The sequence below is a fragment of the Salvia hispanica genome, chromosome 1, assembly GCF_029641045.1.
Source record: "Salvia hispanica isolate PSC_SH4W2 chromosome 1, Shi_PSC_v1, whole genome shotgun sequence".
Taxonomy (NCBI): Eukaryota; Viridiplantae; Streptophyta; class Magnoliopsida; order Lamiales; family Lamiaceae; genus Salvia; species Salvia hispanica.
This window is the reverse complement of record NC_142692.1, coordinates 37,185,875-37,212,029: the sequence shown is the minus strand read 5'-3', so window position 1 is coordinate 37,212,029 and position 26,155 is coordinate 37,185,875. Positions and strand designations below refer to the sequence as shown.

Below are 26,155 nucleotides of genomic sequence, written 5' to 3'. Positions count from 1 at the left end.
AAAATGAAAATGTGTACTTGAATTAAAAGGTTCGATTGTCAAATAAATCACTATTTTCACCTTTTACTATTTTCATACAATAAACATCATTATCGAAACGACATGGTTCGAGGAAGAAATCTCGCCTGAAAATATTCTAGTGTCACGACGAGCAAGCAACAATGCAGTAAAATCGACATGATTACCAATCAACGAAGAAATTTTAAAAGACGAGTACGATTTACATGCCTAAGAGAAGATTAATATATATTGAAAATTGGCCAATTATTTTTCTAAAATTTTGGTGCTGCCTAGTTAAAAGATGATATGATTGCAATATACTTTATGCAAAAAAATAGCTATCAGTTCATTAGCTTTCTCAAAAGGAAACAGTCAGTTAAGAATGGAACCTCGAAGCTACGACGCCCTCTCTTTCAATTCTTGTTCTCCGTGCTTTGTAGTGTGAAAATAGGTGCACTCAAGCGCTTGTCGCCCTCAGGGTTAGGTGTCGGGGAACTCTTGGCATCAAGCTCCAAATGTGAATTAGTGTCTTCTGTTTCAGCTTTCGATCCTGAACTCTCAGTTGGCCGGGTGCCAAGCTGATCACCAATCATGTTCTTGTATATCGAAAAGGCTTGGGCCATCATGCTGGCAGGTTGGCCGTGATCCGAGGGTAGTAACATAGTTGTCCCCTTGAAGAATCGTATGAAAGAATGAACTCGATAAAACAATCATTTCTAAGTTGACGATTTAATACTATTACACTAAGCTATAGATCTTTCGAACTTACCTTCTTTGCAAGCTGACCGAAGGCCTGAATATATTGCTCGGCAACTCTTAAACTTGCTGCCTGCAAACGCGATGCATTAAGGCCAGAAATTTCGATCATGCGTAGCAGAATACTTTCTTACAATCCAGATAATGTGTGTATGTGTGTCTCAAGGTGTGTGTAAATGGTCCGTAAAGAAGACAACTTCACCTCCAAACCACCATGTTCCTTGAGGGCTTTTGATACCACAGCAATCCCTTCTGCAGTTGCTTGTGATCGAGCACGAATAGCTTCTGCTTCTCCTGATATAGCAAAAATTTTAAGGGATAAGCATATTTCAGGGACTAAATTTTTAACATGAAGCACCTAACATTATAAAAATTCATTTTTTGGCATAAAATATCAATTTAGTAAGTAATCATTCGAAATTGTAGGACCAACTGAAAAGAACAAACACGAATTAGATAACTGACCTCGAGCTCTGTTTATCTGGTCCATGTTCGCAGCTTCAGATTGAAGGATCACAGAGGTTTTCTTTCCCTCTGCTATATTAATATTTGACTGCTTTTCTCCTGTGTAAGATCAGACAATTAATCTCATGAATGGAAAGAAGCGTCTTGAATTTCTTACATAGTACTTATATGCTAACACCATGAGTTGGCATGCAATTATTCATTATTGGCCATATAAGAGTGATACTTTCTTTTACCTCTTTCAGACGTATTAATTGGAATAAATCAATTAAACAAAATCATTTCATGTCAAGAAAATTTGCAAATCAATAAATCCATCACTTCCGAGCTTGATATGGCATTACTACAGCTTGCAAATCAATAAAGTACCTTCGGATTCTAAAACCTGAGCTCTCCTCTTGCGCTCTGCTTCAGCTTGCATCTCCATGGCAGCCTTCACTCCTCGTGGAGGAGATATATCCCCTAATATGGTAAAAAGGACCCCGGAAAATGAATAAGATGCAGCAGAAACTTGAAGGATTATTTGCAACTACAACCTTATATATTTCTTCTAATAAAATCTACCCACTTATTTCATATCGAAGGCATTGTAAACCCCAATTTCTTGCAGCTTCATTGATGGAAATCTGCACCACACACATTTAGAATAGTCAGTACACTATGTGCGTAAGATGCAAGCCAAATCAACTCCAGTTCTTGGTTATATGCAAAAATGCAGATGAATACACAAGTACACAACTGCATTAATGAGAAACAGATCTGAGTTATTCAAATCCCATAACTAACTTAATCTAGCTCACCGGGTCTTGCTTTAAAAAACATTTAAGAATAGATGAGTGCAGGGTAGTACTGAGTACGTACAAACAAGGTAGTAGAGTTGACAACAAGTTATCAGCTGTTCAATGTAATTTTCACAAGTAATGATACTACATGGTACCGTAAGAAGCATAAACCATCACATTAGGACAGCAAAGCCAAAGATCCTCATTCTCCTACTAAACAAAAGAAGCAGAAATTAAAGACCAGTTATTAATATAGCTCACCACTATCTTCTCGTTGAGAGTATCTCTTTCCTCAAAGGTCTTGTCAAGTGTGATCTTACCTAGCTCACTTCGCATAGTAGTCTGCGCAAGCTGAATCACAGCAAACAATGGATTCTCAACCCCATATGATGCCAACTTTGGGTCCACTATCTGCAATTTTTTAAAAGGAAATAGACTGTGAAGTTGTGAACAGTTCATAAACTCGATCATAATGTTCATGAGCATGTCAAATAACAAGACACAAAATCGTATGCCTACATGCCTTGACGTAGAGGACTCCGTCAATTAGAATGCTGACATTGTCCTTGGTAATAGCAGATTGATCAGGAATAGGAATTGCCTCTTCTTTTAGTGAATGCACATAAGCAATTCTGTCAACCATTGGAACCAGCAAGTGAATTCCAGGAGGCAAAGTCTTCAAATACTTCCCAAATCTCTCAATAACATATGCCTTCTTCTCTGGTACAATACGAACTCCCCAATTTATGGGCGGTGTGGTTTCATACCTTCATCAGAATTTACCACAACACTTTATCAAACTGCCTAAAACTTTCTATTGAATATTAAATCGATTTAGTCATAGGTGATACTCAGCACGAGCAATATCAACCAACATAGAGCGACAGGATAATAGAATTCATACCAGATGGATAAAAATCATTAGAAGAAGACGAAAATCCAAGACAGTAAATCATAAATGTCGCATAAATATCGTACAGTGGTTTAGCAGCAGCTACAGATAAATAGATGAGAATGCATATCGAACAAACAAATAAAGTAAATACAGCATAACGAAATGTAAAAGGGAAAATCTACAGTAATTACATAGAGCGACAGGAATAGGACTAATTCATATCAACCAACATAGAGCAATTGGAATATACTATACTTCATATCAGATAGATAAAATCATTAGAAGATGAAGAAAATCCAAGACGAAGTAAATCGCAAATGTCGCATAAACATCGCACGGTGATTTAGCAGCAGCTAGCAATAAATAGATGAGAATGCGCAACAAATGAAGTTAACGAGCTACAGAAGAACGGAATGTGAGAGGGAAAATCTACAATAATTACATAAAATGCCATCAGAATTCAGAAATACTACCTCATGTCGGGGTCGCGCAAATGACGAATGTGGCGGACGGTCGAAAAGCGAGAGGTCGGAGAGCTGAGAAAGCGCGGAGGAGCGGTGGCGATTCCGCGTGAATCGATCGCCGATCGGAGGTACCTCGCGGCGCAGAGTTTGTTGAGAGAGTTGGATTTGATGATATTCATCTTAGAATTGGAAATCTGAGTGAATTGATTTGCGATGTTAATCGGCAAAAGCCCTTAGCTAAACCCAGAAATGGCTTGTCGAACAAGAGAGATAGAGAGACTCCTTGTCGACAAAGAGAGAACAAAATTTGATGGAGAGAAATTGTACACGTGTTATGACATAGCCACGTAGTACTATATGTGGTGTTCGATTTGCAAGAGTGTATCCGGGATCAAATTTGTAGTGTATTTGGTTCATGAGATTCAATCTAGATGATAATCATAGATAATTAGTCATACCTAAACACATGACTAAACTAATCTCAAAACTCAATCCTAGATTATATTTTGATATTATTTTAGAGCATCTCCAATGGTCGGCTAGCCGATTCGTTGCGCTGGCCGATCGGCTAGCCGAACCATTGGACTCGGCGAGAGCGCTAGCCGCCATTGTGGCGGCCCGATCGGCCAGCGCCGATTTTTGTTTTTTGTTTTTGTTTTTTTTTAAAAAAAACCTATATAAACGCGATTTTCGTTTCATTTTCATTTGCACCACTTGTTTTAACGAGTTTTCTCTCTCTCTAACTTTCTGTACAAGAGCATCATCGAGCGATGGATCACAACAACGAGTCCAGTCCAGCGACGAGTGGATCTCAGACTCCCACGGTACCTGTGGGATCTGGATGGGGGCAGATGGGCCCGGGGTTTAACATCCCTTGGAATCAGATGATGGGGATGATGGCCGGTGCGCCGGGGGGGGGGGGGGGGGCGCAGGGGGGGAACCGGGGGGGTATGCCGTGGGGGATGCCATAGGCGGGCAGTCAGCGCCCGGGGGGGGGGGGGGGTATGCCCCAGATGCAGCAGCAGATGATGCTGCAGCAGATGATGGGGATGATGTGGCAGGGCGGGATGCAGGGGTCACCGGGAGGGGACACGGTATATCGTCCCTCGCTTGATTTTTTGACGGCTTCGTCTCACACGTCGACCCCAGTGGAGACGCAGTTCACTGGCGATGACCTTCTGTCATTGCATGATATGGTGATCGATCTCGGGGATCCGGATACTCCCGTTCTAGCGAGGCGGGCCGCGCCGAAGAAGAAGACGAGGGGGAAGGCCAAGGCGGTCGGCGAGTCATCGCAGCCCGCTGTTGACGACACCCCTGGCCGGAGGAAGTGGACGGAGGATGAGTACGCCGGGGTGGCCAGGGGGTGGTTGGAGGTGTGCGACGATCCGCTGGTTGCGAACAACCAGCGGATCGTCAACATGTGGGCGAAGATCAGAGCTGCCTATAGGAGGCACTGCCCGCACGGGAAGGACTTCAGCGGGGAGGAGGTCCGGAAGGGGTGGGAACGCACCAGGGCCGCGGTGGGCCGTTTTGCGAATTTGTACGCCAACGCCCTCCGTCAGCTCAGTAGTGGGCAGAATGAGGACGACGCCCGGAGGATCGCCGAGAGTCAGTTCCCCTTGGCGGGGAAGTATAAGGAGTTCACCTTCTGGGAGTGCTTCTTGTTGCTGAAGGACTCCGAGAAGTTCCGAGCGGGGTGCGACGCTGGGTGGCCGAAGAAGCAGCGACTGAACTATAGCGGCGACTACAGCGGCAGCAGCGGCGGATCCCACGACCTCCCCCCGGATGCTGAGGAGTTTCCATCCCCTCCTTCATTTACTGGTCGCCCCCGCCCGGTTGGACAGAAGCGTCCCCCCTATCGCCCCGCGAGGTCTAGTCCTCCGCCCTCCCACCCGCCCCACTCGAGTACACTCTCCATTCACGTAACCATACGCGAGATCAGATGTACAAGGTCTTGCAAGAGTGGAGGACCGCCACTGACCCCACGGAGAAGATGTTTCTTCACGAGATGCTCGAGAGCATGCGGGTTGATTTGGAAATCGCGAGGGCACGGCTAGCGGGTTCCGACGTGGGCTCAGATACCACGGGTGGCGGCGGCGGCGGCGGCGAGGACGACGGCGACGAGGAGTAGAGAGTGGCGGGGCTCGTGTGTTGAAGCCCTTTTTTTAAAAAAAAAATCATGTACTTTTTTTTAAAAAATCTTTGTACTTTTTTTTAATGAAATGGATTATTTTTCCCGTATATGTCTCGTAAATTTAATTCTGTATTTTAATCGTAATTTTAATTCCGTAAATGTAGTATATTTTGAATTATTTTTATTGCGGCTGGCCTATGGCTGGCCTAAATCTGATGTGGCAGGTGGATTTTTTAGTGTTGCTGACGTGGCAGGGGAGAGAATGGCTGGCCTATTGCTGGCCTATGCACCATTGGAGATGCTCTTATTTTGGAAACCGAACACCACCTAAATATATAAAAATAAATAAAGTTTGCTCAATTTCAATAATCAATTTATGCACGAAGATCACACTATATGCACATTGCATCTCTAGGATCAATTAGGTTGTTAGTTGGATTTCATCTAATTATCGAGAATTCGAGTCATCAGTGAAGAATTGTGCTAAATGCTTAGGTGGCGTTCGGTTGCCATAACTAATTATCATGAGACTATCCATCTATGATTAAGTCGTGAGATTATTTTAGTTGGAGGGGGAAGGCTATGATTAATTATCATGTGACTATCCATCTAGGATTAAATTGTAGGGTTCAATCTTATGAACCAAACATGATACAAATTTAATCATGGGATTTAATCTTGGCAACCGAACACCTTACATATTTGGGGTTTAGAGGCCGGATATGATCTGCATAATCTATAGTATTTCATGTTTAGCATCAATAGTTAATTTTGTTCTAATAAATTTTAGATAATATGGTGATTAGAAAGGTTGTTGCTTTAGAATTAGTACTTTTTCTAGCTTTAAATGAGACTCAACTAATTTTACGATCCTAATTTTTAAGCATTAATTTGATAAGGGCTAAATACATTTTCAGGCAATTTATACAAATTTTTACTCAAGTGTTTGTATACAAAAATTTTCAAGCAATTTACATTACGCTCATATGGTGTTTTAGAATACTTTTTGTAACGCTAAACAAGTGTTAAGAATTAACAAACCTATATAGCTTATTTTTAATTCTACAAAACAATTTACGTATGTAGCACTTTTTACAAAATAATATAGCTATAGCTTAGTATTATTCGTAAAAATTGGATTTCACATAGGAGTATTTGTATACAAAAATATTATGAGACGTTATTTGAATGAAGCACAAGAGTAGGCACTGCATAACCCTGTAGTGCTGCTGTAGGGGAAGAGTGAAACGGGTCGGGTGGTAGGCAGGTCGGGCAACGGTGTCTCCGAATTCAAATACCCCACCACTTCCTCCATGCTCGGCCTCCCTCTATTCTCATTCAACGTGCACATCAACCCGACATCCATGACCCGAACCGCTTGATCCGGGTTGACGCTCTGATCCACTAGCTTGGCCTTCTCGCCGCTCTCATGCAACGCCCACGCCAAATCCAGCAACCCGGTCTCCCTGCCCCGACCCGACACAACCTCCATCATCAGAACCCCAAACTCAAAAATATCCACTTTCTGGCTAACCATCGCCTCGAACCGAGCCGACGCCTCACCCAGCGACAACACGAACCCGAAGTCCCCTAATACTGCCCTAAAGCTCACATCAATGAACACACTACTAGGCTTCACATTCTTGTGGGCCAGCCCTTTCGAATGGAGATACGCTAACCCTTCGGCCGCGTCCTTAACCACCTTGAATCGCCGCGTCCAAGGCACTACCCCGAACCCAAACAACCACTTGTCCAGACTCCCATTTCCGATAAACTCGTATAATACTATAGTTTCTTGATTATCAAAGCACCATCCCCTTACAGGAACTATATTCGGGTGCCTGATTTTACCTGTGCCAAATAAAATAAAAATAAAATGATATTTTTGTTTCTAAAATTCCATCTATAATAATACTACTCCGTATTTGATATGAGTATAAAGTGACCTATCGTTTTAACTTCCTCCATCATTCTCCGACGAACCGGGATTACAACCTCCCTCGAAAACCGCTTCACCACCACATTGGATCCATTCAACAAGCTCCCTTTATAAGTAACACTATTCCTATCACTACCAAGAACTTGGGATTCACCAAATCTTCTTGTGGCTGAGTGAATCTCAGCAAGGCTGAACTTCCGGGCCCGGTTCGGAGGTACGGGCCGCTTCTTTTCCTTGCCTACGACCGCCATCTCGTCCGAGAATTCGTAACTCTCCCCCTTTTTTCGATTGAAGAACAAGCTGATCATGATCATCAGCACGAGAGCAACGGCGGCGACGAAGATATAGAAACTGCTCGGGGTTTTGCTCGGAATGTTGCCGTCGTCTCCGACCATTATCTTGCTCGCGCAGCTCTCCGGCGAGGGGACCCGGAGGCGAGCCCGGGTGGCGGAGCTGAAGTTCCAAGAGCAAACACTGTGGATTTGAGGGTGGCTGTCGTCGCCGGTGGAGCCGGAGAATCCTATAAACATGTATTCGTTCAAATAAGGTGAGAGATCAATGTTGTTGAAAAATACTGTGTTTTCGGGCCGGGCTTTTTCATCGGACAAGCCCGGCCCGATGAAAATGGACAAGGACTTGTTGGTTCCGTCGTAGGTTATCGAGGCCCGGTGGAGCTCGCCGTCGTTGAGGCGGACGCCAAAGGCGGAGGAGGCGTTGGCGGAGGCGGCGGAGACGATGCTGCCGAGGTTGACGCCGACGTGGTTGTCGCTCGGGTCGCCGAACTCGGGGTTCATGCGGGTGTCAAGCTCGACGGCGACGACCTTGAGGTCGTCCTCGCACGCGTCGTTGAGCATGCCGAGCCACGGGCCGGGCCGGCCCGTGGTGAGCTCGTCCGGAGCGATGACGAAGCTCAGGCCCCCGGACGTGGGGCCCCGGATGCGGAAGGAGAAGGTGGTCTCGAAGGAGGCCGGGAGGCGGGAGCTCGGGTCGAAGAGGCGGACGGGGGAGGCGTAGATGGCCCGGCCCGCGGAGGAGTGGGGGTTTTCGGGGTCGGGGATTTGGATGCAGCCCGCTTGGGGAGGGATGGCGGCGCTGCCTAAGAGGGTGATGTCTTGGTTGATGTTGTTCGGGCCGAAGGTGGGGAAGGAGAGGCTCTTTTTGAGGGTGATTTCGGGGCCGGGCTTGTGGTTGTTGTGGGAGGATTGGGCTAGGATTGTGGAGGATAGGATGATTGATATGAAGAGATGTAACATGATTCAAGAAATTAATCGAACAAGAAGAAGAAGAGGATGATTTTGCATTTACATGGCCATGTGATAGGATTGAGGAAGAGACGTATGTATGGTGTTTTACTAGTGTGGTCCTATTCCTATCAATAATTTGGTAGCGATAAGTGTCAATATCAAATCAAGCCTGGTCGAAACAATATAAGAGAAAAAATCATACTCCAGAATTTCATAAATCGGTGCATGAAGTTCTGATTTATTTGCACTTATCTCACAAAGGACATTCCTGATGGAATTGTATCTGAATTCTGATACAAAAGCCGAAACATTATATTGTAGTAGTAGATGTCACTCTCGATGAGTTAAACGATATCGTCTGTTCATAAAGAGAACAAGATCATTTGGTTGATAATCATTAACAATATAAGTTTCACACATAGGTGATCAAAATTTGTTGGCGTGAGATAATTACACGTAAAATCCAAATGCATACAACCTATTTCGGCTTATTTTTATAGTTAACTATTACTAAAATTTAATCATATTTCATGAATTTTTTTAAAGTTATTTGAAATTTAATCAAATTTCGTGGGTTTTTTTCAATAATTAGTCATGCATACAAGCATATTTCAATTTTCAAGCTTACCTTTTCGTCCCCATTATGCAAATGATAGTGTTTAACCCACTTGTTAGGTTTTGTATGTGATATTTTGTAGTAATTGATGAGTGGAAGTTAGGTGCATTATACACTCATGAATGATTAATAAATTTAAAATCTAAAGTGCTAAGTAGTAGTAGTACTATAAGATATTTGAACAGGCCTACAAATAGTAGTTTCAGATTCTGATTGTCACAAAAAACAAGCCTAATTATTGGCTTCATTTTGTTTATAACAAGTGACCATATCTTATCTACAATTATTAAAGGTTAATAAAATGTGTTAAATGAAGACAAACCACAAAGAAGATAGAGCAAAAACAATCTAGACAAAAACTAAATCTGTGTGCCCAAACCTGAGTCATCTAAACAACACATTTGGTATCCATCCACATAAACAAGTATACAAATGCAACCGCAGTTCTTTAAAATTATTAGGTACACAATTTTCAGTGTATTTTCATAATATTAGGAAGGCAAATTGCAAAAATTAAATTTTATCAAATCAAGGCTCACCTACGAAAAATAGTCACAAAAATAATGAGGTATAAATTACTTGTGATTTCAAGATAGTGGTAGAAATTACTTTGTTTTGAAGAAAATGGTATAAATTAAGATAGGAATTACTTATAAGAAACTCCTAAATCTGTAGTAACTGTTAAAAATTACTAGCACTATTAAAATTCTGTGAAAAAGTAGAATAAAAATAAACTCCTATAGTTAGAAAAGGCAACATAAAACTAGAATACCATAAAACAATAACAATAGAGTCAATCTGTGACAACACAAAATTTGGAGATTCATCTTCTATATAAGTCTGAGAAGTCAGCAGGAAAACAAGACCAAGAAAATGGGAATAACTGATTGAAACATAAATATCTGACTTCATTCCTCAGTTGCAATGGCTCCCTTCTCGCTAACATAGATACCGTCAAGGAACTTCCTGATATCCTTGTTCTTAACATGGCATTTCTGTCGAAGAAACAAAATGAGTGGTGGTTAGGATAAAAGAGCAAGTAAGTATCAAAACTGTAATATGAGTTTCTGGATATCATTTTACCTGGTTAATCAAGGCGCAAGACCTAGAAACGAGCTCAATGTCGTTACCCTCCAACACCAACTCATCCTTCACCTTCTCAGATCGCACGATCGACACTCCCTCAAGCATATCAACCTTCCTCACCTGTTGTAGAAGACAAAATGCAAATCACAACACAGCTAAACTAAATGAAATAAGTAATAGTAGTGGAGAACTATTCAATTACCCAAGAAATCAATGTATCGAAACATAAAGAAGACAATTTACTCAAAATGATCTACTATACTCCACTACATTTACTAAGGATGTGAACATTATGCAAAGCATAAAAACAGCTAGTTCATATTCAAAACATATACATTTGTGCACAGATACAGAAACATTATCAGTTTAATCTTTGATACATAAGAAACATTAACAATCAAGCAGAATTAACAGAGTAATCAAACAAGCTGCAATGGCACAAACAAATACAGTGACGATTCATGAAAACATATGAACATTGTAACAATCAATTAAACAGCTAGTTCAAAATCAAAACACCAGCAATTGTACCACTAGTATATAAATATTCAGTTCACATTACTCATTTCAATCACATTTCTAGATTAGCATATCGAATCAACAACAAATTAATTGCAAAAGACAGTTGAAGCTTCAAACGTATATTCAGAAACAGTACAAAACCAGCACATCAAATAGAAAAAGCAACAATCAGCAATAGCAACAGCAAAATCAGCGCTGATACAAATAAATTTCGTGAAAATAAATAAAAATTGCTAATAAATACTTAGTAATCAAAAATGAATTGAGTAAAGCAGAAAATATGATACCTTCTTCTCTCCGAGAAAGTTACGGATCTCAATAGCGGTGCCGTTGTTAGTGATGGAGGCATTGATAGGAAAATGAGCATACACGAATCTCATCTTGTAGCGGTATCCCTTGGTCACACCGTTGATGAGGTTGTTGACGTGGCTGAGCGCGGTACGGATGGAGGCGGTGGTTTTCCGGCTTCCGAACCAGGCGTCGATCTTCAGCTTCTTCTTCCCGGTCTCCTCGTCGGTGATGAGCTGGAAATCGAGGTTCAAATGCTTGAAATTCTTCGATAGCGTGCCCCTGGGCCCCTCCACTTCGATCACCTTCGCCTTCACCTTGATCTTGATGCCATCGGGAATATCCATGGTGTCCGACGACAGGATTGTCTTCATTTTTCCGGTTGGAAGTGCGGCGGCGTGCGGATTGAAGAAGTAGGGTTTGCAGAGGAGGGTTTGGTTTAGAGAGAGACGACGATATATACAAGAAAATGAAGAGCTAAACCCTACTTTCTCTTTGGGCTTGAGCTTAGTTACTGTATGGGCCTTCTTAGGTTAATGGGCTTATTTAGATGGAGAAGGGCCCACTTAGTTTTGGGTCGGCCTATTTGATTTTGGGCTATATTTGGTTCGAGCAAATTCAAAGCAATTTAATGACATGATTGTTTTTTTAATGATTTCTCAAATTCTAATTTTAATTTTGCACTAGATACCACAATAAGTGTTACTGATTTTATAAACACCTTTTATACATTAGGAAAATAACAAAGTATATTATGTTTAGTTGATTTTTCATTTCACATAACTCACATCCATGCACGGTTAATCTTAATTATGAACGACATGAGTTTTAATGAAAAATTGATAAAGTAAGAGATAGATCGACGGAAAAAGCTTAGAAGTATTTTTAGTGAAAAATATAATCTAAGTCGTTACATATAGACTTATTTGCTAAATGGACGAAAATATAATCTAAGTCGTTACATATATATGTCAAATATGCCTTGAAGATTGAATAATTGCTATTTGACTTAGATAAAATAAACTAAGCACCACCCTTCATTAAGTTAATATTAGGACAGCGTGACACTTGAGAGTCAGCACCATAATAATAAAAGTTAAGATGGGCCTTTGAGACTTAAGTAGTGTATTCATCTTAATGCGATTTTTGTATTTTTTTTTTATTTCTCTGTTCCAACTAATGAATATAGGAAAGGAAATTTTAGTAATGAATACTAGAATTTTATTATTGTTGTTAACGTTGAAACTGCGTAAGCTAATTAATTTAATTAATAGTATTAATCGGTGAGGGAAAATAAAATTGATTTATATCTCATATATGTCGGCAGAATAAACAAAGGGTCAATGAGTATACGAAAAGGCAACCAGCTTGTCACACGGAAATAATAATAGTACTAATAAAAGCTTATTTCAAACATAAAGGTCGTAATAAACTAGTTTGATCATGAATCACTTAACATCTTCTAGCTGTTTATCATCAACCAATTTATATTTTTTTTCTTAGAGGGTCAACTAATTTAGTAACTTAATAAGTGAACAATGGGATCAGATATGCTCGTTAATTGAACAAGTTCAACTTTAACATGTAATCTCATAATCAATTCGATACACTGTGTACATGGAAATTGAAGAGACAAAGATTTTACATGGTTTGATTAATCAATCTAGTCCCAAATGTGAGTTAGTAATGTTTTTAACATCAAACAAGAATGAGAATGCAAGTTATCGGACTACGAGCCTGTTGAGTAACAAAAAATGTGTGATATCAAAGATATATGTGAAAGCTGGTTTAAATTTATTGTGGTTTGATTAACGGACTTGAGAATGATCCATCTTAACTTCTAGATGATTGAACTATTGTTAGTAAAAATTAGAGTTACTTTATTGCAAAAACAAAAATATTAAATACAGTATTAAAATAAATTATTTTTTATATAAAAAACAAAATAGACTGCTTTAAGTAGACTACTACAAGCAACTTATTTTCCTCCCATATGCTCCCCGCTTTAAAAACATTTCTCTCTCCATGTCACTTTTTTGTCTTAAATCAATCATAAAAAATTAGAACCAGCAACTGAAATCACATGGGCAACCTCTGCTTTGATTATTTCACAATCTTTCCCCCTTGGATTAAGATACACTCAGGACTAGAGCATCCCCATCCGTGCTCTTAGCTAAGAGCACGGAAGTGGACCCGGACCCACTTTTACTCCTTGTTCTTAACTAAAAGCACAACACCCACATCCGTACTCTTAGCTAAGGACAAGCTCAAGGGTCCCACCATTCTATTATTCAATTTAAATACTCCAATTATTAAAAACATTTCTACATTATAAAAATACATTAAAAAATAAAAATTACATAATTAAAATCCTAAAAAATAAAAATTACATAATTAAAATACTAAAAAATAAAAATACATAATTAAAATCCTAGAAAATAAAAAATACATAATTAAAATCCTACAAATTAATAATTACACACGTGGAAGACTAGTCCTCTATCCCCAATTGCCTCTTGAGATCCCGGATCATTTGCTTATGTGTTGCAAGTTGATCCGGAGTCATCCGAGACGTATCGTTCATATAGAGTTGACTCAAGATGGCCAACAACGTGTTGTTCGGGGATGGAGGAGGCACAAAGGGAGCGGGGGCGGGGGCGGATGGAGTCGAGGCGCGACGGCTGGGGCGGTTGGCCGCCGCCTTCTTCCTTCCTTGCGGGCGGGAACTGCTCGGGCCAGCGTCGGGGCTACCCAAGTTAGCTCCGGCAAGCTGGGTAGCCACATCATCGGAGGCGCCGTCGGATAGGGCAACCGACCTGGACCGTTTGCTGGAGGAGGATGCTACTATGCCGCCCCTATACTTCGGTGTTGGCGCCCCTCCTGCCAACAATCGAGGTACTTGAACGGTTTGAACTCCTCCCGTAGGTATGCCGCCAAAGCGGCAGTGATGATGTTGAGCTCGTTCGTGCCGCTCCCCGTCGACCGCTCTTCCTGGAGGTAAATCCCCTGGAACTTCCCGATTGCCTCGTTGCATCTGTAGATGCAATTGCGAACCATACTATCATTGCGATATATGGTCCCGCCGGCCGGGTTTCATTGTAGAGGCGAGTGATGCGCCACCAATACGTATCCCCGGTTTGGTTCGTGCCGATGTCCGGATTTTCGGAGACTGCCAAGTAGGCTTTGAACATCGCCATCATCTCACCCGGAGTGTACGGGGTGCGGATGCCACGAACAGGAGGAGTAGGAACAGAAATAGGAATAGGAGTAGAGCTGCTGCTCCCTCCCGATCCGGGTTCGGGTGCCCACCCGAACCCGGGGGCGTTTAGGCCGTGCAACGGGTAAGGACGGTAGCCACCCGGAGCTTGCGAACCTTGGGTTTGAGGAGGGGCCGTAAATTGGGTTTCCGGACTATATCCGGCCTCGGAGTCGAACCAATTGTGGTTTCAACCGCGATTGCCGGAGGGGTGATCGCCGGAGCCGGACATTGTGTAGTGGGATGGGAATTTAGATGAGAGAGTATGAGGAAAAAAGATGAGAGAGTGTAGATGAATGATGATAGAATAGATGAGAATGTGATTTTTTTTGTGTTGAAGTGGGAGTATTTATAAATGAAAATGTGAATTTTAGGGAAAAAAAATTGAAAAATAAATTAAAAGTGGGTAGAAAACGGATATAATTTTTTGGGAAGTGGGAAAATATTTTTTTTTATTTAAAACATTTTTTTAAATAAATTTCAATTTTTTTTAAAAATAAAAATAAAAAAACGAATTTGCCAACGGCTATGACGTTGGCTAATCAGAGCGTGCCACGTAGGGCTGCTCAGCGGCACGGACGTGCTCTTAGCTAAGAGCAGCGCCGTGCCGCTGGCACGGACGGACGAGCACCAAAATTCTCACCGCTGCGGCTGCTCTTATTACGAGTAAAATTTAATTATAAGGCTAATATTTACTTTCCTATTGATTAATGATTTTGTAATTGATAATTGAATTGAAATTTAAATGCTTTAGTATGAGTATAAATGAGTTGTAATTAGAAAAGATTAGTTAAACATTAATTTATTTTTTATTTAAAGAAAATGAATTGTGCTGTAAAATAAGGAAAAAAGGAATATGAGATACTAATCATATGATATGATATAATAGTACAAACAAGCACGCACTATAAAGTATGTGCAGGTATTATTGATATAATTATTTTAAGAATGGTCAAATTAATGTTTCTAGAAGAAAATGAGTTTGGTTTATTATTTAGGGGAGATGTTATGTTGTATCCATATTCTCTTTTTCATAGAATTTTGTCTAACTGGGTGTGCCAACCATTATTTCATGTCACCTAGCTAAGCTATATGTCACTCTCATACACATAAATAATTACATACATCTACAATAATACTATATTTTAATGTTTCTATGTTATAAAGAAAAATATACATTATTAGTATATTATAACGTTTGAGCCTTTCTCATAATTACGTGTAGAATTATAAATTAATCATGATACTTCATTTAATAATATATCCTACATTGAAGCAAAACAATGAAATTAAGCCAAACATTTTTTGTAATCTAGAAGGATTTGGCTCAAAGCAAAGCTGACCATAGCATTGATCTAGTATATTAATCACGTGAACGACAGTTACGTTGTACCTAAGAAATTGTACTTATATATACTATGTAGCACTCCGTCCCAATAAATATGAAACGTTTGCTTTTCGGCACAAGATTTTATGTAATGTTGTTTTGTGAGTTAAAGAAGAGAGAGTAAAGTAAGAGAGAGGAAAGAGTAGAGATAAAGTTATTTCTATTGTAAGAAACGTTTCATTTTTAATGGGACAATCCAAAAAGGAAAACGTTTCATTTCTAGTGGGACAGAGGGAATAGTTATTAGTATTATCATATAGTACAGGAGTATTGTACTCCCTCCGTCCCCTATTAGGAGTCATTCTTTGACCGGATACGAGTTTTAAGAAATGTAAAGAAAAGTTGGTTGAAAAAGTTAGTGAAATGTGGGACCCATTTTTTTATATTGGTTTTATAATAAAATGTGAGTGAATTGAGATAGTGGAATGTGGGACCTACTTACTATTTATGGTAAAAATGAAGTGTGACTCTTAATTGGGGACGGACCGAAATGGAAAAGTGTGACTCTCAATGGGGGACGGAGGGAGTATTATTTATTTATTTGGTATAGTTTTCTATATATTCAACATGCTTATTTTGTACATAAGGGAATATACACAGCATTTTTTTGGTAGGTTAGTGTTTTTGATTTTATGCATATCACTGTTACATAATCTTTTGTGTTGTTGCTTTGTCAGTATCTTTTCTTTTAATGTGTAACTTGTAACTTTAGCTCGTCAATATGATTTGAGCGACTGTGCTTTTTGGATCGAGAAAACGCCATACATGAAATGTATAGTGTATTAGTGTATTATCTTTATTCAAATATTTATTTATTCTAATACTTAAAAAATTTTACTGAATTTTTAATTTTACAAATTACCAAAAATCAAACTCGATTTATCATTTTTTCTATAATTTTAAATAAATGATTAACGAAATAAATTGAGATTTTATATAATTTATTTCATTTAATGTTGCCAGTAAAATTTTTGAAAGTACTAAAATCAACTAAATATATATAACGGGAACCACTTACGTGAATGATGCTCGTATAAATAAAATGACACAAAATTGCACACTTGGATTTTAAAGAGACAATTTACAAAGGTTATGACCACACAAGTATACTAAAATTGTTGAGATTTTAACTCATACAAAAGGTTATGACCACAAAAGTATACTCTAATTGTTGACATTTAAACTCATACAAAGGTTATGACCACAAAAGTAAACTCTAATTGTTGACATTTTAACTCATAATTAATTAATTTATGTTACATCAGTTAAGGCCGTGAGGCAAATTCTTCAATGGCCTCAAGACCAACCAAATCATGTATTTGACCATTCAATCTAATATAAAGCTCCTTTTGAAAACTCAAATGGCCAAAATTTCCTTGGCCATTCCCTCAACACAATTTATCATACACATACAATTACAATTATGAGAATAAATATAATTTTCAACATCATAGATGTTCCTTTTCTAAAAAAAAAATTTTCAACATCATAGATGTTCCTTTTCTAAAAAAAAAGTAGAGCATGCTCTATGTTCATTTTTCAGGTATTTGATAATTGCGTTGACAGGTAATAAATCAAGTGAAATTTAAACTCGAATTTGAATAATGACATGGAAAAGGGGGGTAAGATTCAATTAAACTAGCTTCTAGTAGCTTGTGGTATTTCGGATGCAAATGCTGGAACCTTGCTTTTTGTCTCCCCAAAGATCTGATGGCTTGCTTCCTTACATGGATGGATGCACCTTTTACGATATTTAACTTTAAATTTGGAGTTCCTTATTCTATGTGATCTCATGGTCTATTTGGTGGCTCAGAAATAAAGTTATATTTCAAAAAATGGAACCGAACTGGGAAACTGAGAAGAGACTCATTATTTGGAGGCTTGGAGCATGGACTAAAGGATGGTGCCCCGAATTTCCTTTCTCACCGAGCCAAATGTGTGAGGACTTACTTAAAGCTAGACGATGGACGAAGCATAATCACAGAAGCAACTCTGATAAACATAAAGGTGCATTATAGCTCGCTCTGCCTCCTAGTTAGTTGGTTGATGTTTGTTTAGTTTTTGTTTTATTTGTTCTGCTTCAGGGGTGCATTTCCTTTGCTTAGCTTGCTTTTTCTGGTTTGAGGTTTTTTTGTTGCTTGTTTTCTTGGGCTAGTTTGTTGATACTGAACTTTGGTTCCTTTGCTCACTGATCTCTAAGCGGTTTGAGCCTTTTCTCTCGTATATAAAAAAAAAAAAAACTAGCTTCTAAAATCAATGTCATTCTTTTTGTTTGAGTATAAATTTCACTCTATGTCAATATCAGAAACGTAGTATATTTAATTAATTATTATTATTATAACAATAATAAATTTTATCCACTATTTTTAATAACCTCTTATTTGCTATGATGCTTATCCTCACAATATTTAAAGATAAGTACATTTGAGGATGATACTTATTGAACAAGGCGAAACCATATGCTAAGAAAACTAATGTGCACCACATATTAAAGTGGTAACTTAAATTGTAAATTGTGAAATAGGACCTAGTTTAGTGCTTTTCGTTTATTATTTACAAAAGGCTTTATTTTGAATTTTTTATATTACTATCTTCTAATTCACTCAATCATTTTGTTCATATTGGAATCGTTTTAATTCGAAGAATATGTCTATAAGAACTGATGACTCGGACTTCTTTTTGGTAAGAATTTAATATTGGATTCGATTCTTTTTTTATTGGAATTTTTCAAAAGTTTGTCCCAATCATATTAATATATTATAATCAAGAATCATCGAATTCGTACTCGCAACGTGTCAATCTATGATATTATTTGTGCTTTATTTAATTGTGAAAAGTACAAACATAATCATTTTCTTAGGGCCATTAAACCACACTATAATACCTAAACTAATAATACACCATCATAAAGCACATTAATTCATATCATGGTGTTGTACACCGTGTGGGAAAAAAAGGACAAATATAAGATTCAGTTGTTATCAAAATACACGACTATATAAAAATACGTAATGAAAAAGAGAGATTAAATCACAAATGAAAAACTATGTCTGACATGATCAAGTTTAACCATAAGGTCCATGGTCATGGAATTTAAATTTGAATTTGAATTTGAATTTAAGGGGGTTTGATTTCAAAGTACTAGGTTAGAACTTTGATAGACTATCTGAAGTAAGTATAATAAATGAACATTAATCAAATTTAAGGTTTTTTCCATCAATTCAAGAATCAACGATTCCATCTACAATGGAACCATAAGCTATCCGACAAATAAATTCACAATTTTAATTTTGAATTTGTAACCGTTGACACCAGGGACAGAGCCAGAAATTCTTAGTACCAGGGGCAAAAATATACATAAATATAATTTAAACATTCAAGAAGGGGCAATTAGTAGAAGATTGATATAAAAAATTCTATAGCAAATTATACATATATAAAGGTAGTTAAATATGAGCAGGGGCAAGCATTTGCCCCATCTAGTATTTAACTAGATTCGTCCTTGGTTGGCTCAGTCATAACCGGTAACCGTTGGCACAATTATAGTTATGGACTTATGGTTTTGGTTCCAAAGCATTACTTTTTAGGCTCGTTTAAATTAGTTTTTTCTCGCTCTTCCAAAGAATTTTTCACAGATTTTAAATTATTTTTATCTTTGGCAAACCGACAATTTTACGTTTGAGATCAAAATTGGACCAAGTACAAGTAGAATCGATACGCAAATATTGAGCATACGATCGAAACCAAATTTGTGTGCACGTGGCATATATAAGTTCAGAAAAAGTAAAATATAATATTTCCCTACAAATGCAATCAAAAGTGAAAAGAATAAAATCTTGGGTCCCTTTAGAATTTAGAGTTGCGTCGGTGGAGTTGTGGAGCCCTCTTATACCGTGTTTGGTGGATGTATCATCCATTTTATCACCTTTCCAATATTTATTTTGTTCTTCAATTTCTTTATAATGATAGGTAAATAAAAGATGCTAAGTTCAATTCTGATCACATAATTACAATATCCCAATTAATTTAACAGAATATTAGTGTATTCCATGCTTGAGAATAATAATTATGAATATTCATTTTCATAGACCCATAACTTAAAAGTTTTAGTGTATGATATGAATATATTACTACTATTTCGGACTTAATCAAATGTCAAAACTTAGAAGTAGTATAATTTTTGCTAGTAGTTTAATAGTAGTATGAATTTTAGGATAAACATTATCCAAAATTTTAGTATGACAGTATTACGTGGACTATCGTGATAACATCAACATAAATGTCAATGTGAAGTAATGATTCAAGTGAGATTAGGAGGTTAGATAGATTGACTCACCACGCAAACCAATAGAGCTTGGAAAATTCCATAATAATTCAATTTTTTTACATTAATTGATTTGATTTAGTAACTCTTAGTCCATTGAGGTTAGTGATGGATTTCCTTATTCTTTTGTCATCAATGTCTATTCGGTCATCGTACTGGTAGATCCTTGATCTATCGGGATACACGATTGTAATGAGAATAAAAGGAAGATAAATTTTAGTTGAGGTGCAAGCGCCAGAACCAAGAATGAAAATAATTTGTTTATTATTTTTCAATGAATAAAAATACTATATAATTCTATTATACATAAAATTCTAAACCCTAATATACTCCATCTTGTTAATAAAGCAAGATAAGTAAATAAAAAGCTTACAAAATATATAAAAAATAAATAAAGATAAAATAAAAGATATGCTGAATCAAATAAAATCAAGAAAGATATATTGGGGATGATCTTCGACGAGATTTGCTATCACGTACTGCCTACGATCTTTTTGACCTTATTCGATGCGATTATACGAGTAAATGTTTTCTAAATTTAAAAATAACAAAATAATTATAGCTTAAACAACGAGACGTGATTATAAATGAAGTTATAAAACCTAACTTTTCATTTAATGGCTAATCTTATCCTTATCCAAGACAAATTGTGTGACAAAAAATACGTAGTACAATTATTATAGGAAACACGCTATTTTTATGCCTGCGCGTATTATAAGATATTAAGGCCAAAAGTAATTGATGCCAACACTTTTATCATAATTTAGCAACACACTTTTTGCTATGGTTATTTATTTTGAAAATAGTATAGGTTAAAGTTAATTGTTTTAACAATTACAAATTTTAAGATTATTTTTCAATTATAATTCTCTGATAATTCAAATAACAACGCCTCGACAATCTTGCAGTAACAGCTCACCCAAATAACTCTGCCAAACTTTGTCTACATATATGTATATATAGAAAAATTAATATTCAACCAAATACAACATCCTTTGAAGAAACTAGAAAAATAAAAAGTTCAATTATTGTGCCCTTAATTTCCATTTTTTCGATTTTAATGGTAAGATGTCGTACTGACGTATTCTTATAAAGGAAAAGAGATTATTTTATTGGATGTAGCATAATATAAATATATTATGGAGTATTTATTTAAGGAGAGAAAGATTATAAAATAAACTATATATCGTCCAATAAAATAATTATTTATGATTTTATCAGATGCCATGTGGCCTAAATCAGCTACATTGAATGTAAAAAATATCTGCAATTATTTCGATATGTATTCAGACAATTTTTTGGTAATATATGCTATAAATGTCGATTTTATGTTCGTCTTAATATGACAATTTTGAATTAATAAATGGAAAAAGAGTGAAGATTCTAAATGAGTGGAAGCGTCGTGTGTGTAGCATGAAAAATTGAAATGGTGGCGCACTCTCCACAATAATTTATTTAAATATTTATCTTAATTAAAGCTATATTCCTTATCAATTTATTTACAACTTGACTAAAATTACACCCACTTAAAATTATAAAAATACTAAAAACAATAATATCAAAAACAACGACTCTCTCCCCACAAATATTTATTTAATATTTATCATATTTTTAATAACCGTCACCACTCAAAAAATTTCATTATAGTAATTGAAAGAATAAAAAAATACAAACAAAAACCTCTCTCTTTCTCTTTCTCTTTCTCTCTTTCTCTTTCTCTTTCATATATATATATATATATATGCATCACAGCCACTGTCTCTAATTATCATCATTCGTTGAGTTAATCGTCACAATATATACAAATCTTCCAAGATCACAAAAAAATCCTTCTATTGTTCTCGAAAAAAGACGAAGGAAAATTTGAGTATATTTTTCCAGATTCTTGAAATTCCCTTCTTGCAGTTTTCGGTTAATCATTTACACTGAAAATCATTAATTGTGAAAATCAGACACTGATTTGAGCTGTTTGAGTAAATGGGGAGTAAGAACAGAGCATTAAACATGGGGAGATTGTCAAGAATCGGCAGCTATGCCATAGCTTCTTCGACTACGGACCCCTCTTGTATTTCTTGCACGACTTTCAACATCCTCGCGCCCATTTACAAAAGGCTCAATCACGAGGTGAGAATTCGAGAAAAGGGCTCGATTTTCGTTGCCAATTGGTGTGGATTTTGGTGAAAAGATGCATTCTTGATTATGTTTTGTGTGGAAAAGAGCTGTTGCTGTAGCTTTGCTATGGTTGTTGCTTGATTTTGAGAAGAAGGGCTTGATTTTTGTTGCTAAATTTTGTGGATTCCGGAAAAAAGTTGGTTTCTTGATCATGTTTTGCTCGAAAAAGAGCTGATGCCTTACTAAGGTTGTACAGTTTTTTGCATTGATAGACGTATTGATGTATGTTTTGAGAAAAGGGGTCGATCTACGTTGCCATTTGATTTGGATTTTGGTGAAAAGATGCATTCTTGATTATGTTTTGTTTGGTAAAGAGGTGTTGCTTTAGCTTTAATGTGGTTGTTGCTTGATTTTGAGAAAAAGGGCTTGATTTTTGTTGCCAGATTTTGTAGATTATAGAAAAAAAGTTGTTTTCTTGGTCATGTTTTACTCGAAAAAGAGCTGTTGCTTTGCTACGATTGTAGTAGTTTTTTTGCATTGATAGATGTATTGATGTATGTTTTGAGAAAAGGGTTTGATTTTCGTTGCCATTTGATGTGGATTTTGGTGAAAAGATGCATTCTTGATTCTATTTTGTTCAGAGAAGAGCTATTGATGTACTGCAGTTGTTGTTTTGAGAAAAGGGCTTGATTTTATTACCAAGTTATGTATATTCATTTACTCGAAAAAGAGTTGCTGCTTTTCTAAGATTGTAGTTTTTTGCATTGATAGATATATTGCTGTATGTTTTGAGAAAAGGGTTCGATTTTCGTTGCCATTTGATGTGGATTTTGGTAAAAAGATGCATTCTTGATCATATTTTGCTCGAAAAAAGAGTGGTTGCTTTACTAAGGCTGTTGTGTTATAACATCAGTTGCTGTGTTGATGTGTGATTTTGGATGGTAAAAGCATTGTTTTGTTTAATGTGTTGTTTGAAATGTGGATTTGCAGGATCCAAGCTTCAGAGAAAGTGATGTTAAAGATTATTGGATGGATAGAAATCAGAGGATTTTGAATTGGTTATTGTGTGAGAGATCTTCCATAATCTGTCTTCAGGTATTGTTTTTTCTCGTTTGATTCGATCACAGTACATATTTTTCTTCGATTTCATGTTTAAAACTGCCAATTTGATCATTTCCGTTGCAGGAATTCTGGGTTGGGAATGAGGAGTTGGTGAGCATCTACGACAAGAGGCTTGGTGATGCCGGTTACCTCAATTTCAAGCTTGCTCGGACGAACAATCGCGGAGATGGTACGATTTTTTTACCCCTTTTCATGGTCAGAATCGTATATGTAGCCTCTGTAGTTGTGGACTTGTTTGATCAAAGTAGAACTATGGTGTACTTCTTGGATATCCCTTCCTGTTCTATCTAGATATGTCGAATTTGGCATCGCGATTTTCGCGATCAATGTGTGGCTAATGCATCTGTTTTTGCAGATGTGTTTGGGATTTTAGAACAGGAACAAGATGTGGATCACAAGGTAGTGGTTGTCGTTGGAACGCCTTTTGTATTCACATCTTGTTAGAAAAAGTCGCTGTGATTCATCGCGTATGAATGAGTTTAAATCCTTCTTGATTCGGATTCAATAATATGCATAGGAGCAGCATTGTTCTATGTAAAATTTATTTGGTTTTTGCTGATTTATTTAGTTATAAAAGGTGCAGATTTTATGTAGGATTCCTATACGAAGTTATCCCTTTTCCGAATGTCACAGGTCTGCTGACGGCCGTGCATAAGGACTATTTTAAGGTCATCAACCACCGGGAGCTGCTGTTCAATGATTTTGGCGACCGTGTTGCTCAGTTATTGCACGTTGAGCTGAACGCGCCCTTTTCACAAACTCTCAACGGTCACGTTCGTCAAGAACTTCTCATAGTGAACACGCACTTGCTGTTTCCACATAATTCGAGCTTGTGCTTAGAGCGACTGCGTCAGGTACGCTCCGTTCTTCTCTTTTTTCTTCGGATCAATTTCATTTTCGAGTAATGCAATACGATACTGTAGGTATACAAAATATTGCAATATGTGGAATCGTATCAAAAGGAAAACAAACTTAAGCCCTTGCCTATCTTGCTATGCGGGTATGTATTCCTCTCGCGCTTTCGTTTTCCCATCTTAACACGAGACGAAACTCAAGCTCGTTTATTTGGGTGTGGCAGCGACTGGAATGGGAGTAAGAGGGGGCATATTTATAAATTTCTCCGATCTCAGGGATTCGTATCGTCGTATGATACTGCTCATCAGTACACTGACGCAGACGCGCACAGGGTACCTTTTTTTCTCGAATCTACAATCGTTTCTCATGTATTTGAATTTTTTCGTTTCAAAAATTCTTACCTCTGGTGTCGCACCTTCGTGCAGTGGGTGAGCCACCGCAACCACCGTGGCAATATCTGTGGTGTTGATTTTATATGGCTTCTCAACCCCAATCGATACCGGAAATTGCTAAACGCTAGCTGGAGCGAGGCGTTGTTGGGGATGTTCAAGGTTCGATACCTAATTTTTAAGTGATCTTGCTCGCATATGTATTGTGTAAAGATGTTTGACGTCTCAACATCTCTCGTTGCAGTATCAACTTAGGCGAGCTTCGCTGACGGAAGAAGATGCGTTCGCGTTTCTGAAGGCTGATAATGACGGTGATTTCATCACGTACGCGGGCTTCTGTGAAGCGCTACGACAGGTTGATATTTCTTTCATTTGTGACGTTTTACTCTCTGGTTGTTTTTCATGGAAGACTAATAACGCGTTATTGGCTCGTTGCAGCTCAATCTGATTGGCCATTGTAACGGATTGAGCAACGAGGAGATACAGGGACTGTGGGTGCAGACGGACATGGACGGGAACGGTGTCATTGACTACAAAGAATTTAAGGTATTGCACGTTTACGTTGTGTGATGGATCGGATTAACGATACATAGGATTGAGTATTTGAATATAATCGTTCGATTCATTGAAATACGTGGTAGATTAGCCTATGTTAGACGTCCACTTATCGTATTCTTCTCCCCTTCAGCAACGGATATGGAACGCGTCGTGGTTCGAGCAAGGAGCTAAGGCGAACGACGAGGATGCCACCGATGCGGAGGAGGCGATCGGATTCAGCGTCAAGAACGCAGTCCTCTTCCCCACGGAGGTGGAGAAAGGGACGTGGCCGGAAGATTACTCTCTCTCGGACCATGCTCGGCTCACCGTGGTGTTCTCACCGGTCAGAATGCCGTGCCCCCGACCGATCACTTGACGACACCTGTTGCTCGTCACGGGGCTCACGCACCGACTAGAAATCTCTTGAGGCCTAGGGTTGTTGGACCGAACTATATATTATTAATCTCAGCGAATCGAGCCAGGAAGGGTTCTAATGAGGTCTGGTGCGTAGCCCGACATCCGATACGTCATCGGCTGCTTATGCGACCACGGGACGCGTTCGTTCCGCCTCCTCTGACGACGCCGCTTGGGAAACATCAGAAGATTACTACTCTATGGATGAATGTTGTGAAAGGGAACACAACACTCTCTCATTTTGTAGTGTTAGTGAGATTGCAACCATTTTTTTTGTGATGTAATACTCTTATTCTTACTATATAAATGTATGCAAATATATTTTGAATTCTTGCATAGGAACTTTTACCTTCAAATAATATCATTGAAAATAATACTAATACTTTTTGAAGTGATAAAGATAATTGTATCTTTTGAGATATTAGCGATTAGAACTTCTTGCAAAAAGTGTAAAGGATTAGTTAGTTACATGAAAAGAGCATTAGCTATAAAGTTGAATTATAGGATATAGATATGTCTCAATTCTTTTGCTATTTAATTACCTCAACTTTAGAGATAACAATAA

The 26,155-nt window shown here is 38.0% G+C and overlaps 4 protein-coding genes across 6 annotated transcripts; 1 reads left to right on the top strand and 3 right to left on the bottom strand.

Annotated features, from left to right (window-relative positions):
• LOC125221864 (uncharacterized) lies at positions 1-3,698 on the bottom strand. The gene is made up of 9 exons (XM_089063002.1): positions 3,372-3,698; positions 2,523-2,770; positions 2,265-2,410; positions 1,790-1,847; positions 1,591-1,683; positions 1,222-1,320; positions 959-1,050; positions 770-829; positions 1-671 (listed from the first exon to the last, which is right to left on the bottom strand). Exons 1-9 carry the CDS (start codon positions 3,539-3,541, stop codon positions 414-416), a joined length of 1,224 nt encoding a protein of 407 aa, XP_088919128.1. The 5' UTR covers positions 3,542-3,698; the 3' UTR covers positions 1-413.
• Positions 3,699-6,588: 2,890 nt separating this feature from the next.
• LOC125222520 (putative L-type lectin-domain containing receptor kinase S.7) lies at positions 6,589-8,878 on the bottom strand. Of its 2 annotated transcripts, XM_089063059.1 has the most exons (3): positions 7,446-8,877; positions 7,192-7,350; positions 6,589-7,131 (listed from the first exon to the last, which is right to left on the bottom strand). In XM_089063059.1, the coding sequence occupies exons 1-3, from the start codon at positions 8,689-8,691 to the stop codon at positions 6,680-6,682; spliced, it is 1,857 nt and encodes a 618-aa protein (XP_088919185.1). In that variant the 5' UTR covers positions 8,692-8,877; the 3' UTR covers positions 6,589-6,679. The 2 variants fall into 2 exon arrangements, with proteins under 2 accessions (XP_088919185.1, XP_047981138.2); XM_048125181.2 differs by having other exon boundaries at positions 6,589-7,350; positions 7,446-8,878.
• Positions 8,879-10,041: 1,163 nt separating this feature from the next.
• Positions 10,042-11,634, bottom strand: LOC125223637 (large ribosomal subunit protein uL6). The gene is made up of 3 exons (XM_048126874.2): positions 11,194-11,634; positions 10,382-10,504; positions 10,042-10,293 (listed from the first exon to the last, which is right to left on the bottom strand). The coding sequence occupies exons 1-3, from the start codon at positions 11,566-11,568 to the stop codon at positions 10,207-10,209; spliced, it is 585 nt and encodes a 194-aa protein (XP_047982831.1). The 5' UTR covers positions 11,569-11,634; the 3' UTR covers positions 10,042-10,206.
• Positions 11,635-21,922: 10,288 nt separating this feature from the next.
• On the top strand, positions 21,923-25,926 carry LOC125224197 (putative calcium-binding protein At1g02270). Of its 2 annotated transcripts, XM_048127556.2 has the most exons (10): positions 21,924-22,285; positions 23,264-23,368; positions 23,459-23,564; positions 24,029-24,249; positions 24,319-24,395; positions 24,474-24,582; positions 24,676-24,801; positions 24,884-24,994; positions 25,078-25,185; positions 25,328-25,926. In XM_048127556.2, exons 1-10 carry the CDS (start codon positions 22,139-22,141, stop codon positions 25,550-25,552), a joined length of 1,335 nt encoding a protein of 444 aa, XP_047983513.1. In that variant the 5' UTR covers positions 21,924-22,138; the 3' UTR covers positions 25,553-25,926. The 2 variants fall into 2 exon arrangements, with proteins under 2 accessions (XP_088919140.1, XP_047983513.1); XM_089063014.1 differs by having other exon boundaries at positions 21,923-22,285; positions 24,474-24,801.
• The last annotated feature ends 229 nt before the right edge of the window (positions 25,927-26,155 follow it).

Coding starts and splice junctions, on each gene's coding strand:
- LOC125222520 (XM_048125181.2), bottom strand. CDS start 8,691: ATGTTACATCTCTTCATATCAATCATCCTATCCTCCACAATCCTAGCC. Junction 7,351..7,445: donor GGAGGAAGTTAAAACGATAG/GTCACTTTATAC, acceptor TATTTGGCACAG/GTAAAATCAGGCACCCGAAT.
- LOC125221864 (XM_089063002.1), bottom strand. CDS start 3,541: ATGAATATCATCAAATCCAACTCTCTCAACAAACTCTGCGCCGCGAGG. Junction 1,684..1,789: donor ATGCCTTCGATATGAAATAA/GTGGGTAGATTT, acceptor TTACCATATTAG/GGGATATATCTCCTCCACGA. Junction 1,321..1,590: donor TCAGGTTTTAGAATCCGAAG/GTACTTTATTGA, acceptor GATCTTACACAG/GAGAAAAGCAGTCAAATATT.
- LOC125223637 (XM_048126874.2), bottom strand. CDS start 11,568: ATGAAGACAATCCTGTCGTCGGACACCATGGATATTCCCGATGGCATC. Junction 10,505..11,193: donor ACTTTCTCGGAGAGAAGAAG/GTATCATATTTT, acceptor CTTCTACAACAG/GTGAGGAAGGTTGATATGCT. Junction 10,294..10,381: donor CTTGCGCCTTGATTAACCAG/GTAAAATGATAT, acceptor TTTCTTCGACAG/AAATGCCATGTTAAGAACAA.
- LOC125224197 (XM_089063014.1), top strand. CDS start 22,139: ATGGGGAGTAAGAACAGAGCATTAAACATGGGGAGATTGTCAAGAATC. Junction 22,286..23,263: donor ACAAAAGGCTCAATCACGAG/GTGAGAATTCGA, acceptor GTGGATTTGCAG/GATCCAAGCTTCAGAGAAAG. Junction 25,186..25,327: donor TTGACTACAAAGAATTTAAG/GTATTGCACGTT, acceptor TCTCCCCTTCAG/CAACGGATATGGAACGCGTC.